At 47.1% G+C, this 15781-nt stretch overlaps 1 protein-coding gene across 2 annotated transcripts in view; it reads right to left on the bottom strand.

The window, feature by feature from the left end:
- Window positions 1-15781, bottom strand: part of RER1 (retention in endoplasmic reticulum sorting receptor 1) — a 154814-nt gene that overhangs the window by 95746 nt on the left and 43287 nt on the right. For both annotated transcript variants that reach the window (XM_063943082.1, XM_063943083.1), the window contains exon 2: window positions 1209-1296. In XM_063943082.1, the coding sequence (XP_063799152.1) occupies window positions 1209-1289 (81 nt within the window). In that variant the 5' untranslated portion in view covers window positions 1290-1296. The remainder of the gene's footprint in view (window positions 1-1208; window positions 1297-15781) is intronic.

Below are 15781 nucleotides of genomic sequence, written 5' to 3'. Positions count from 1 at the left end.
TTTCTTTTAGTTGTGCCCAGTCTCCTGCGGAGCCGCTATTCCCCATGGTCCTTACGGAGTCCCAGCATCCACTTAGGACGTCAGAGAAAGGGGTATAAAATTATGCCCCTGCAATAAGAACTGTTATTACATGGGGCCCTGCATGCAGCCCTGTAGGCCAGCTTAGCTAGTAGCAACATCACCATTCAGCAATTGTTGGTGGACAAAATAGGTGAGAACCAATTCAAATGTTTCACATGCCAAAGGGGAAGCCTCCAGAGCAGACAGTGTAATACAGTGATTTTCAACCTTTTTTTACTCGCGGCACACCGAACAATATTTTAAAATTGCCTAGGTACACCATCAGTTCACCACAGAAAAAAAAAAAATATATACATTGGCCGTCACAGTAAAAAAAAATACACACATACATTGGCCTACACAGAAAAAACAATCACATTGCTCCCCACATAAATCATGTTGCTCCCCACATGAATTATTCACATTGTTCCCCCCATAAACCATAAATCCTTAGTCTCCCCACATAAATCCTATTGTTCCCCACAGGAGAAATAAAATAACAAATATTAGCCCCTACCGGTCAGCTGTCCTCCTCCATCTCCCTCAGTGGTCGGGGTTGTTCATAGTGGATTGCTGCGAATACTGAGCAGCGGGCGGTCGAGCAGGTATGGATGTGGGTTGGCAAGGAAAGCCGTGTATACATGCGGAAATTGGAAGATGTGTATGCAGGCGGGTGGTCCAAGGCATAGGTCACGCCCAGAGCACGACTGATCCTTTAAGAAGAGCCTGGGCCAACAGTTCACTCTGAAGGTGCAGGAGCTGCTCTGGCTCCGCGGCACACCTTGCAACTGGTCGCGGCACACTAGTGTGTCACGGCACACTGGTTGAAAAAGCCTGGTGTAATACCAAACTACAAAGTGCACGTCGTCTTATTTGAGGATTTAAAGGACCAGTAAACATACATTTTATATAAAATTCCTCCCCTGCCTATTAATGCTACGACGGACCATATTTACATACATTATTCTGCATAATGTCACCCTCTAGCTAAGAAAATGAGCAAGAGCTCCTATAACAACAGTGCCTTTAATCAAAATAAGCATTATAATGGATACAGCCTCTAAGACACAGGAGTTTATACAGAAGAGAAGTATTGCTTTCCATAAAATAATAGAAAAAAAAAGCCTAGTGATGATCAGCTGACTTACCTGCCCTAGCCTGGAGAAGAACCGATAGACCACCGACGTCTTGCCATGTACTGATTCTCCGATGCTGTCGCCTTCTGACATTCTGTATCTGTAAAAATAACATGGAAAATGATTTACACAAAGAGGAGGGACAGGAGCAAGCGCTGGGGCAGAGGCGGGTGGCTCATGCGCAGTAATCCCTATTCTGCACTCAAGTGTTAAATGGGGTTTCTAGACGTGTGTGCCAAATACAGTGCCGGTGCAAGGTTTCTTGGCACCCTAGGCAAAACTTCTGCCTACTGCCCCTTCCCCATACCCACCCTTCAGGTGAAGGGCATGCTGCTGCTCTCCCCCACCCCCAGTCTGTTGCATGGCTGCTCTCTTCTCCCCAGTCTCTGTGGGTGCCTGCTGCTCTCACCTCCCCCCCATGTTAAATGTCTGCTGTTCTATCCCCCACCATCTGTGTGCGTGCTGCTCCTCACCCCCCCCCCCCAGACTGTGTGCATGCCTGCTGCTCACCACCTAACCCCCACCCCGCACACACACACCCACCCAGACTGCTGCTCTCCCCCTATTTCCTTATCAAATGCAGAGAGTGCACTGTGCAGCCACTTTTACCTGCAGGCTGCATTGCAGAGTAGTCTGTGAAAGAGCCTGGAATGAAGAGTAGCACCGTATGTAACCGCTGGCCAGGACTCCAGGAGATGTCAAAGTTACTGCCTATGGCAGGTGAAGGCGGAGCTTGGCAGTCGCGGCTACTGTAAGATGAGTGCTGGGGGGATTGCGGCGGCTGTAAGAGGTAGGACCACGGTACCTTTTTCAGGTAACTGTAGCAGGCCACCCCCTCAGGTCCCGGTGCCCCTAGGCAACTGCCTAAAGCTGCCTAGTGGAAGCTCCGGCCCTGGCCAAATACACCAGCACCACTCATGCCTTTGATATACTGATGTCAAATACTGGCTTTACTTGATCTCCTTTAAGACTGACATAAACAGTGTAGAATGAGTAATTAATGTATTGGAAAACAAACAGCCACACCGTGTCAGTGACCCACATTAGCACATACTATTGTAAACCTTCAGCAGGAAGTTTGAGGATTTATTATACGATTAATAATTTTTATATCTGGAATAAGCTCCATTCTGCCCCAAGCCAATCAACTGATGGATGTACATAGAAAACCCAGCCTGCCCTAAGGTGTACGCCATTTTCTGGGATGGACAATTTTCCAGCCTATTAACTCACTAAGATCTAGTGACATCAAAAAGTGCCTCATACCCTAGTGATGCCACAAGTTTCCAGCGAATCTATAGGCTGCATTCCTATGAATATCGCAACAGCACACACAATGGCTGCCTCCAGTGTTTACAGGAAACACGCACACTACGTAACACTACCTGTATAAAGCGCCCCGCACTGGCTGCGTTAAGACACTGCAGGAGATAGTAGACTTTCAGCTACTAGCAAGCTATCATAAGTAGCAATGATACAATGCTCCAATCATTAAGCTGGAGTAGTAGACGTTTTGCCTTGAAGGGATGAATCAGAGTTTCATGCGGATGAATCAGGAATTCATGCGTGTGTTCTCAGAGAATGGGAAAGGTGAGTAACAGCAGCAGAGAATACCACTAATTATGGCATGTGTAAATGCAACTCAATTTGCATATCTTCTCAGAGCACCATGGATAAAGTAGGTTACAAAAAAATAAATGTGTTTTTACTGAGGAAAAAAGAAAACTGAATTGTGGTAGTAACACCTACATATATGGGAACATTAGTAAAAGAGGACACTAACCAAAACAAAAACAAAATATTATTAAAATAAAATAAAAACCTTTGTATTTGTGAGAATTCAAGTGGATAATTTCAGAGAATTCAAGTGGATAATTTCATAAACAAATCCAATACTTTGAATGCATGCAAACCCAGTTGGAACCAGTCATGACAAACACTGTCACCTCTTATTCCACACCCTGATCGAAGCAGGTACAACGGGTGTTGGTGCCCCACCTTTGTGGACTCACAGAATTAGCTGCTGCAATTGTTTTGGGCGACCAGTGCTGAAGCTGCACATACTGTGTTTTCAGCTTGCACTCACCTGTGGTGCGAGCAGAAGTCCACGTGAGGTAGGGCTTTGTGGCTGGATGAGAGTGGTCAGCGCGCCTGGCACAGAATAAGCTGCTTAATGCGGCTAATCCCATGCATTAGGGTGCGCGGGAGACAATTCTCTCAAACAACTGAATCGCCCTCTTTCACCTCCACTGCGGAGTTGTTCTTTAATATTAATGACAAGGACAATTAGTGTTAGGCATTAAAAAGAACTCAGACTACAAATTAGCAGAGAGGTTATGGGTCCAGTGTGTATCATCATTCACATTCATCCCACCTGCTTTTATTGGGATGCATGTCCATTAAATTCTTGAGAAGCTGATTGGTCTAATAAGTGGTAATGTTACCTATAGTCACTTATTTGCTTTATTCCAAGCACAACATTTATGCTAGTAAACTTTTACAAGTTTGACACCAGAGGACTGGTCCAACCCATTAGATGCAGTATTACTTCTCCCACATCACCCCCACCACCCCAAACCAACATCTTTCTTCTACTCCCTCTTACATATCCTCCTCTTCTCCTGTGAATTCCGCTCAGGCATCATGACCGACTGTAGCAAGAACAATTTTCACATCTTCAGCAGTCATATATTTTGTCCGCGCTGTCCTACTGCCTTCATACCATGCCTGCCACCTCATACAGGGAAATTACTTATACACTATTCTGTAGAGGTTACCTATCACCTACACTCGCGAGTGCGACTGGAAATACAAAATCAGGCACTTGTCTCAAATATACTTTTTCACCAGCTACACTGATCCACTGCCTTTGGGAGTGCTTGACAATCAGATGGTTTTGGACAAGGGTGAAGCATTACGTGACATTGTTTACTAGCTTATCGTTTTCACGGACTCCCGAATGGGAGACACTGGGGATCATGGAACCTTTCGCTTATCTGACGCCATATGACAAATGGCTTAAGTCCATTGTAGCTGGAGTGGTACGTAAGAGCATTTAGCAGCATTGGGTATCCCCCCACCCGCCCTCAATAAATCTATTCAAAGAAAAGCTCTTTCATATTTACAATGGCTTTGATACATGCCACTTTAAAGAAGGACACCATGTCCAAAAGTTTTACCATACATAAGCCGGTATATCCAACCCACACAGGGTAATCATGGTTCCACGACCTCCAATGATTTACCAATCTTACCCCCAAACTTAATTTCATACAGGTTTATGCCGCCACCAAATACCCTGTTGGAATCCCCCACTCCTTAGACTTTCCCAAATTTCCCCCCATTTTCCAATAACCTTCTGCACCTTCCATCACCTTTCTACAGATTTCTTTTCTCTCATATACCCTTAAAACCTCACTGCATTCAGACGTCTTGCCTCCTAGATCACCCATTAATCCTCCTCTCTCCTCTGTACCCCCTTAAATAACCCTCTTAATCCTATAACCTTTCCCCCTTCTTTACTATTTTTCCATGTCAGGTCAGTTTCTTTTTGACATACGTAATTATTACATACCCAATGTACATATGACGTTATTTCTAAAGAGCGTAACTGATTAAACTTGTAATGATACCCTATTATTCTTATACTACACCTTCAAACTTCAATAAATTGGACAATGGACTTCTATCTACCCCCTTTCACCCCCAAGGTTTTGTTTGCCTAAGGACATCATCTTTCTCTCTTTTTATTATCTTCTGGGATATCCTGCACAGATATGTAGGGGATAGCTATTGCTGGAACCATCGCCAGGACTCTTCTTTATTGTTATTGTAATGTTTAGTACCAAGCATTCCAATGTTTCCCCATGTGGGGATTCACATTCTGTACTGTGCCTTGTAATCGCAATTTCATGTCCAAATAAAAATTCACGTTCAAAAAAAGCATTGTGAAGTGCAGAAATAACTGATGTAAAGATAAAAAAAAAATTTCACATCGATTTGGCGTCACTGTGGGGCTGATGCATGGCTGAACGTAAGCCCAGTTGTGGAGTGTATTTTGAGTACTTATGCTCTGCACATTCGCCAGCATTGAGTGTATGCAACTACGGGCAATACAAAGTCTTATGCAATTTAGACGTAACTGGGCATGCTTATGTAGGTGTCAATACATTTTAAAAAAAACAGGATAGGGCTGGTGCCACAGCACACCGATGATGACATCAAACCAAGCGCATTAAGAGAGGATGGAGCCCATGTGCATCTTCCATGTGGGCCCATCCCTCGCCAGCGCACATGCAGAGTAGTCACGGTCACTTGACAGAGTCTACTGTACACGCACTGATCTCTGGGAACATGACGACCACACTATTTTCCTGGAGATTCCAGTATTGTGCAAATCTGCACAATTTTCGGCAAGGTAAGTATTGTCTAAGGGTGCAAGGTGTGCACACCCAGCACCGATTATGGGGTATATGCAATTACGGGACCGTTTTTGGATTTGACACAATTCGACAGTCGAATCCCGACCGTCGGGACCCGAATTCGACATATTCAATAAAAAACGGATTCGACAGTCCCACTGTCGAAAAACGGACCAATTGACTAATAGTGTGCGTCCTGGATTCGACTTCATGGACGGAACAAAAGTGTTCAATAATCTTGAAAAAAAAATGTGTGGGGTCCCCCCTCCTAAGCATAACCAGCATCGGCTCTTTGAGCCGCTCCTGGTTGTAAAAATACGGGGGGGGGGGGGGGAAATGACAGGGGATCCCCCGTATTTTAACAACCAGCACCGGGCTCTGTGCCTGGTCCTGGTGCCAAAAATACAGGGGACAAAACACGTAGGGGTCCCCCGTATTTTTCACACCAGCACCGGGCTCCACTAGTCAGAGAGATAATGCAACAGCCGGGGGACACTTTTATATAGGTCCCTGCGGCCCTGGCATTAAATCATTAACTAGTCACCCCTGGCCGGGGTACCCTGGAGGAGAGGGAACCCCTAAAATCAAGGGGACCCCCCCTCCAGCCACCCAAGTGCCAGGGGTGAAGCCCGAGGCTGTCCCGCCCATCCAAGGGCGGCGGATGGGAGGCTGATAGCCTTGTGCAAAAAAAAAGAATATTGTTTTGTGCAGCAGAACTACAAGTCCCAGCAAGCCTCCCCTGCAAGCTGGTACTTGGAGAATCACAAGTACCAGCATGCGGGGGGAAACGGGCCCGCTGGTACCTGTAGTTCTACTACAAAAAACTACCCAAATAAAAACAGTACACACACACCGTGACAGTATAACTATTACATACATGCACACCAACATACACACATACTTACCGATGTTGACACGACGACTCGGTCCCCTTCTCCACGTAGAATCCACGGGGCACCTGTAAATAAAATTACACTCACAACAATCCGGGGTAGATCGGTCCTCTTCTTGTTTGTAATCCACGTACTTGGCAAAATAAGAAAAACAACAAACACGATCCACGCACTGAAAGGGGCCCCATATTTACACATGGGACCCCTTTCCCCGACTGCCGGAACCCCCGTGACTGCTGTCAAAGAGGGTCCCTTCAGCCAATCAGGGAGCGCCACGTCGTGGCACTCTCCTGATTGGCTGTGCGCGTCTGAGCGGTCAGGCAGCGCACTCGAGATACACTGTAGCGCATAGGCGCTCCATTGTATCCAATGGTGGGAACTTTACGGTCAGCGGTTGACCGCGAGGTTATGTGGGGTTTTTCGACATTTGCGGTAATTCGACAGCAATTGCATATACCCCTATAGATACTTCCAACGGCAGCCTGACAGGAGAGATGCGTACAGATGAAGGCTCGGTCATCTAGCCTTCTCTGCTGCACCTAGGTGCACCAAGGCTTATTAGCATAAGCCTTTAATCTATTGTTCTCAGCTGCAAAACAATACAGAGAGAACAATACAGCAGGGGATTAAGTCCGACTGCCCTGGCTCAATTTATCCTATTAAAGGCATAGATGAACAGGGCTCAATCTGTATAACTCTCCACAAGGAATGGACAATGGGGATGTCCTAAAGCAGTTCCTTATGGGAAGGGACGCACTGTAGCGGGCACAAGAACCCGGCGTCCAAAGGAGGCATCCTGGGAAGCGGCAGTATCGAAGGCATAGAACCTTATGAACGTGTTCACAGAGGACCACGTAGCCGCCTTGCACAATTATTCAAGGGTCGCACCACGTTGGGCCATCCATGAAGGTACAACAGACCGAGTAGAATGGGCCTTAATGTGATCAGGAGCAGAGAGACCAGCCTTCACATAAGCATGTGCAATCACCATTCTAATCCATCTGGCCAGAGTTTGCTTGTGAGCAGGCCAGCCCCGTTTGTGAAACCCAAACACAACAAAAAGAGAATCCGATTTCCTAATAGGAGCAGTTCTCTTCACATAGATACGGAGAGCCCATACCACATCCAAAGACCGCTCTTTGGGAGACAGATCAGGAGAAACAAGTGCCGGAACTACAATCTCCTGATTAAGGTGGAATGAAGAAACCACCTTAGGTAGATAGTCGGGACGAGTCCGAAGAACCGCCCGGTCACGGTGAAATATCAAATATGGGGAACTACAGGACAAGGCACCCAAATCCGACACTCTTCTAGCTGAAGCAATAGCCAGCAGAAACACCACCTTAAGGGAAAGCCACTTAAGGTCAGCTGAACCAAGAGGTTCAAACGGAGACTCTTGTAACGCCTCCAAAACCACCGACAAGTCCCAAGGAGCCACAGGCGGGACATAGGGAGGTTGGATACGCAACACGCCCTGAGTAAAGGTATGCACATCAGGTAAGGTCGCAATTTTTCTCTGAAACCACACCGACAAGGCAGATATTTGAACCTTGAGGGAGGCCAGACGCAGGCCTAAGTCCAGGCCCTGCTGAAGAAAAGCCAACAACTTGGCTATACTAAACTTGGAAGCGTCATAATCGTTAGATGCGCACCAAACAAAGTAAGAATGCCAGACCCTATAATAAATCCGAGCCGAAGCTGGTTTCCAGGCCCGCAACATAGTTTGAATGTCCGCCTCAGAAAACCCTTTAGCCCTTAAGACGGAAGCTTCAAGAGCCACGCCGTCAAAGACAGCCGGGCTAGGTCCTGGTAGACACAGGGGCCCTGAACGAGGAGGTCTGGTCGTGGTGGAAGTAGAATTGGACGCTCTGACGATAGGCCTTGCAGGTCTGAGAACCAGTGCCGTCTGGGCCACGCTGGAGCTATGAGAAGCAGAATTCCTTTTTCTTGCTTGAACTTCCGAATTACCCTGGGCAGGAGTGACACCGGAGGGAACGCGTACGGCAGCCAAAACCTCCACGGTACCGCCAGCGCATCCACGAATGCTGCTTGAGGATCCCTTGTCCTTGCTCCGAAGACCGGAATCTTGTGATTGTGTCGAGACGCCATCAGATCTACGTCTGGAAGGCCCCAACTTTCCACTAGGAGTTGAAACACTTCTGGATGGAGGCCCCACTCGCCGGCATGCACGTCCTGACGACTGAGAAAGTCCACTTCCCAATTCAGGACTCCCGGAATGAATATTGCCAATATGGCTGGTAGATGGCGTTCTGCCCACTGCAGAATCCGTGAGACTTCCTTCATTGGTAGGCGGCTTCGAGTGCCGCCTTGATGATTTATGTAAGCCACTGTGGTGGCGTTGTCCGACTGTACTTGAACAGGACGGTTCTGAATTAAATGCTGGGCTAGGTTCAAGGCATTGAAGACCGCCCGCAACTCCAGAATATTGATCGAGAGGAGGGACTCCTCCTTGGTCCACCGCCCCTGAAGGGAGTGTTGCTCCAGCACCGCGCCCCAACCTCTTAGACTGGCATCTGTCGTCAACAGGACCCAGTCGGATATCCATAACGGACGGCCCCTGCACAGTTGTTGGTCCCGGAGCCACCAGAGCAGCGACAGACCTGATCCGGTGAGGCAGGCCGTCCCATTTGGCTAGAATCAGCCTCTGGAGAGGGCGAGAGTGAAATTGAGCATACTCCACCATGTCGAATGCTGACACCATGAGGCCCAGCACCTGCATCGCCGAATGTATCGACACTTGCGGACGAGATAGGAAGCAACGAATCCTGTCCTGAAGTTTCAGGACTTTCTCCTGAGACAGGAACAACCGCTGGTTGTGAGTGTCCAATAGTGCTACTAGATGCACCATGCTCTGAGCAGGGATCAGGGATGACTTCTTCCAGTTGATGAGCCACCCGTGGGCTTGCAGAAACCGGACCGTCACATCTAGATGATGCAGGAGAAGTTCTGGGGAATTTGCCAGGATTAACAAGTCATCCAATACGGCAGTATCCTGACCCCTTGACGGCGGAGTACCACAGTCATCACCGCCATAACTTTTGTAAAGACTCGCGGAGCCGTTGTTAAACCAAAAGGTAACGCCCGCAAATGGTAATGGCGGTTGGCAATCGCAAATCTCAGGTATTGCTGATGAGACACTGCTATAGGAATATGCAGGTAAGCATCCTGTATATCCAGGGAGACCATGAAGTCTCCAGGTTCCAAGGCCAGAACTATAGAGCGAAGGGTTTCCATTCGGAACTTGGAAACCTTATCAAACCTGTTCAATGCCTTGAGGTTGAGAATGGGCCGGGAGGACCCATTCGGTTTCGGCACTAGAAACAGCGGAGAATAGTAACCCCGGCCCCTCTGCGCAAGAGGCACCTGTACTACGACTCCTGTATCCAGGAGGGTCTGTACCACCGAATGTAGAGTGTTTGCCTTTGTCTTGTCCAACGGGACATCTGTCTGGCAAAATCGATGAGGGGGGCGGTTTTTGTAGGCTATGGCGTAACCTCGAGTGACGACTTCCCGTACCCAGGCATCTGAAGTGGTCTTCAACCATTCCTGGGTATACCCTAGAAGCCGGCCCCCCACCCTGGGATCCCCCAGAGGGAGGCCTGCCCCGTCATGTGGCAGGCTTATCTGTATTGGAAGCTGGCTGACGGGCCGCCCAGGCTCTTTTGAGCTTAGGCTTACCAGGTTTGGAAGTGCGGGCCTGCTTGTTGTACGCCTGACCTTTTGCTTTACCTGAAGGACGAAAGGAAGTACTTTTAGCCTTCAACACAGAAGGAGCAGTACTTGGCAGACAAGCAGTTTTGGCAGTAGCCAAGTCAGCCACAATCTTATTTAAATCCTCCCCAAACAGAATATCTCCCTTAAAAGGGAGTACCTCCAGGGTTTTTCTAGAGTCCAGATCCACAGACCAGGATCTCAGCCACAATATCCGGCAAGCCAGGACTGACGTAGTAGAGGTCTTGGCTGCCAGGATACCGGCATCAGAAGCCGCCTCTTTAATATAACGAGAAGCTGTGACAATATAAGACAAGCATTGTCTAGCATGGTCAGAGGAGATTTCAGCATCTAACTCCAAGGACCATGCTTCAATGGCCTCTGCAGCCCAAGTAGCTGCAATAGTGGGCCTTCTGCAGCACCCGTGAGGGTGTAAATCGCTTTCAGATAACCCTCCACACATTTATCCGTAGGCTCTTTAAGAGACGTGACAGTGGTGACCGGTAGAGCTGAGGAAACCACCATCCTAGCCACATGCGAGTCCACTGGAGGAGGCGTTTCCCAATTCTTAGACAGCTCCGGCGCGAGGGGATAGGGAGCCAGCATCTTCTTTTGAGGCACAAACTTTGTACCCGGGTTTTCCCAGGGTTCCTGACGTATATCAATTAGGTGGTCAAGAGTGAGGTAAAACTTGTTTAATCACCTTCTGACGCTTGAACCTATCTGGTTTCTTAGGAGGAACGGCTGGCTCGGGATCATCCGTAATCTGTAAAATTAACTTAATAGCCTCCAATCAGGAACATCCACATGTGAACCACCCTCCCCATCAGCCGTATCCGAGTCAGAACCTGTGGGGTCTGTGTAAGTGCCGTCTTCATCCGACGAGGTGTCAGTGACAGCAGTGGATTGTGAAGAGACAAGCGCTCGCTTAGAGGACCTCTTGGACGTAGGCGAGCGACAGTCAGACTTTTTAGTAGTCAGGGACTGGTTCAACTTCTTTATTTGAGCAGATAAATCGTCCGCCCACGGCGGGTTAGCTGCAGGGACCACAAACGGTTGCACCGGCATTGGGGGTCCCAAAGGGGGTGTTAGTTTATGAACTAGCGTATGCAGAAGCGTGGAAAAAGTGGCCCACGGTGGGTCATTATTTGTCCCCGTTGCCACCGTCCCACTGGGGGGCAAGTAGCCCCCAGAACCAGAGCCCAAAGCTGCTATATTCTCCTCATAGGTATCTGCGGCTTCAGCAACACCGGCAGTGTGTTCAGCCCCAGAACCGTTACCCTCAGAAGCAGACATGATATAACTTGCAGTATAAGGTAACACAGTACAATTGTCAGCAGCACAATACCTCTAGCCCAAACCCCTGCGCAGTGTAGTCCGCACCAGCAGAGATAAAGGAGAGATATGGTGACTAAATCACAGAGAAAAATACGTAATACAGTATATCTTTGTGAAAATCCTATATTAGATAAAACCTGACGCACCAAGCCCCCTCAGGTTATAGAATATAGCGATAGCAGGTTTAGTGAAAGACACGAAATGGACACCACTCAGCTATCAAATGCACACACAAATAGTCACAGTCTGTACAATGCAGAGGTTATTACTAACAATAATACTGCACTGGACTAGCTTACACAGCTATATAACAATAGATATACAGGTTGAGTATCCCATATCCAAATATTCCGAAATACGGACTTTTTTGAGTGAGAGTGAAATAGTGAAACATTTGTTTTTTGATGGCTCAATGTACACAAACTTTGTTTAATACACAAAGTTATTAATAATATTGTATTAAATGACCTTCAGGCTGTGTGTATAAGGTGTATATGAAACAAATGATTTGTGTGAATGTACACACACTTTGTTTAATGCACAAAGTTTAAAAAAATATTGGCTAAAATTACCCTCAGGCTGTGTGTATAAGGTGTATACGTAACATAAATGCATTCTGTGCTTAGACTTAGGTCCCATCACCACGATATCTCATTATGGTATGCAATTATTCCAAAATACGGAAAAATACGATATCCAAAATACCTCTGGTTCCAAGCATTTTGGATAAGGGATACTCAACCTGTAACAGTACACAGTAAGAACTGGATGTATATCACAGGGTAATTGTACTAGGAAACCCTGACTAAGTGCACTCTTTCTTAACTAAGACTGACTAAAAAAGGCAGGTAGAATACTTAAGTGTCTTGTAAAGTCACAGCACTGACAACCAGGCGGCTTTACATAAGAGGATTTGCCCAATCATTGCCAGGAACAGTGAGCTGAGGGATAATGGCGCCGCAGACACTGCCAGGGAGTGAGGGAGAGATAGATATGCAGCTCCAGGGCGGGAACATTTGCAGAAAATTGCGCCCTGGGGCTGGGGGAGGGGCTTCAGGTCCAAGCTCTATCCCCCTGCTGGCAAAACCACCGGGTACAGCGGGCTCTAATAAAACGGTTTATAGAGAAAACCTGACCTGTCCCATGCCCTGGTGATCTAGTGGGATCGCCTGTACTGCCACAGTGTCCACCGCCAGTACGCGCGGCCCGCCTCCCACTGACCGTGCCAGATCGCGATAAAGACCGGGACCCACTTACCACCTCCCGAAGCGCGGCCACGCGATCCCGGAGAGCCCCCGTCGTGTGTGCCTGACAAGAAGAAAACCGGAGCCTCCTGCTGTAGTTACCCGGCAACCAGGGCTCGGGAGTGTACAGCGCCGCTCGGGAGAGCCGGAGCTGCAGCCGTGAATGTCCACTGACATGTAACACTGCTGCTGGCCTTGAAGTCTTCACTTTTTTCCTCAGAAAAAAAGCTCTTCTTAGGGCTGCCTGGAGCAGCCCCTCTGTTAAGTGCCTGCTACTGCAGCACCAACTACAAAACTGAGATCCTGTGCAGGGAGGCGGGGTGATATAGGAGGCAGTGCTATGCATTCTGGGAACAGTCAAAGCTTTGAGCCTGTTGGTGCTTCGGATCAAGATCCTACTCTACACCTCATTGTCCATTCCTTGTGGAGCCCAGTGTACCCCGCAGCAGAAAAAAAAAAAAAAAGATATTCCTGAAAGCTGCTCCTAAGCAGTGTCAATCCTATTAAAAATAGTAAAAAAAAAATATTAACAAAATTGGACACAAACATGCAAAAGGAAAAAAAAATGTGAATGTAATACACACAAGAAAATTATCTATTATGTTTTTTGCAGGTTTGTATCCTCAATTTTATTAAAAATACTTTTACTATTTTTCCCTGTATAGTAGGTATTGTGGTTATCTCTTACCAGACTGTATACTTAAGCTGGGTACACACTGGAGCAATGTCGGCTGATATGCCATTTCTTAACAACATTACGCACACATCGCTCAGTGTGTACGCATGATTGCGCGCTCCTACTGGTCGCTAACGACTGTCGCTGTTTGTCTGTGCAGCACATCAAACTGCTAGCGATTCTGTGCCTATCGTGCAATGTGTATGAGACCGGAGTGGCATGAAGGTTGTTTTAGTGTGTACAGGAGCCAAGATAAATCGCTAGCGGCCAAGTGATGTAATAGATCCTTCGGTCGTTAGCAAGACTGCTCATTAGCGCTTGTTCTAGGCTCAAGATAAATAGTAAAGTCGGGACGATTAGCGGTTGTCCAGTGTGTACCCAGCTTAAAAGATAACTCATCCCTATTTCTAGATTATATTTTCACTAGCCCGAATTGACCTATAAAGCATAATTACAGTACTTATAAACGAGCCAATGACTCTTTAGAAAACAAACTGAAGTGTGATAAGCCTTTGACCACAACTACAGCTTTCCCATGTGGGGAAAATATATCCCAACAATAAAATAGGAACTATTTACACTTTACTTAAAATGTTAAGCACAATAAAATCTAAGAGCAGCCGGCGTTCTGCTATGATGAAACATAACTGCAACGACAGCAGCCCTTACAAACAGTAAAGCCCTGAAACTAAATATGTGTAATTTATCCACAAACAAGTACAAAGTTTGGTATGCAAATCTGTTCCGCATCAGATCACATGGTGGAAATGTTTTCAGGCTGTATGTAATAACGAGCAGGTATAATATAAATATGAGATAAATGTGCTAGAGTTCAATAAATGAGATATCATATTACATATAGCGGTATACTAGTAACTTGTGCAGCAATGGGCACACTGCAGCCATGGGGGGTAATTCAGACCTGATCGTAGCAGCAAATTTGTTAGCAGTTGGGCAAAACCATGTGTACTGCAGGGGGGGCAGATATAACATGTGCAGAGAGAGTTAGATTTGGGTGTGGTGTGTTCAATAAAGCAGCCAGTATTTACTCTGCACAGAAACAAAATAACCCACCCAAATCTAACTCTCTCTGCACATTATATCTGCCACACCTGCAGTGCACATGGTTTTGCCCAACTGCTAACAAATTTGCTGCTACGATCAGGTCTGAATTACCCCCATAGTTCAAAGGTCATTATATACACATGAACAAATTACAGCCTCCCCACCGGGGGTCACCGCGCCGAGTGGCAGCTTCTGGCCCGCTGCGCCATGCCCGCAGTTCCAGCCTGCTGCTGCTGCAGCGGGCATGGGGCGCTGCAGGTTGTCCCGGTCATTGGGGATTTGAGGCAGGTGAAACAAAATCCCCAGAAACAGCCCTGTTTTCGCAGATTCTACCGAAAACACACAGGTTTCACTGAACTTGTGTGTTTTCGCGAGAAATTTTTTAACAGGCAATCAATCTGGATACCCTGTAAAAAAATTAAACAAATAAAAATAAAAAAAAATTCTGTGACATGTTTTTAGTACCCGATGTTTTACCGGGGCAGCAATAGGATATCCCCCAAAATATGATAAAAATAGGATTTTAATACCTACCGGTAAATCCTTTTCTCTTAGTCCGTAGAGGATGCTGGGGATGCTTCAAGAACCATGGGGTATAGACGGGATCCGCAGGAGACATGGGCACATTATAAGACTTTGAATTGGTGTGAACTGGCTCCTCCCTCTATGCCCCTCCTCCAGATTCCAGTTATAGGAACTGTGCCCAGGGAGACGGACATTTCGAGGAAAAGGATTTATTTAATTATTTTAAACTAAGGTGAGATACAGACAAGCTCACACCTCAAAACACGCCGTACAACATGGCATTCAACAACAATGCATGCAACGGCATGGCCAACAACCGTCACAGACTGACTGTACTCAACGCAACTTGAGCGTAACTATAACCAAACTGCAGATACAGCCCGCACTGGGACGGGCGCCCAGCATCCTCTACGGACTAAGAGAAAAGGATTTACCGGTAGGTATTAAAAACCTATTTTCTCATACGTCCTAGAGGATGCTGGGGATGCTTCAAGAACCATGGGATTTATACCAAAGCTCTAGAACGGGCGGGAGAGTGCGGATGACTCTGCAGCACCGATTGACCAAACAAGAGGTCCTCCTCAGCCAGGGTATCAAACTTGTAAAACTTCGCAAAGGTGTTTGAACCCGACCAAGTAGCAGCTCGGCAAAGTTGTAACGCCGAGACCCCCCAGGCAGCCGCCCAGAATGA

The sequence above is a fragment of the Pseudophryne corroboree genome, chromosome 10 (assembly GCF_028390025.1).
Source record: "Pseudophryne corroboree isolate aPseCor3 chromosome 10, aPseCor3.hap2, whole genome shotgun sequence".
Taxonomy (NCBI): domain Eukaryota; kingdom Metazoa; phylum Chordata; class Amphibia; order Anura; family Myobatrachidae; genus Pseudophryne; species Pseudophryne corroboree.
The sequence above is the reverse complement of the archived record's forward strand: the minus strand, read 5'-3'. Positions and strand labels throughout refer to the sequence as shown.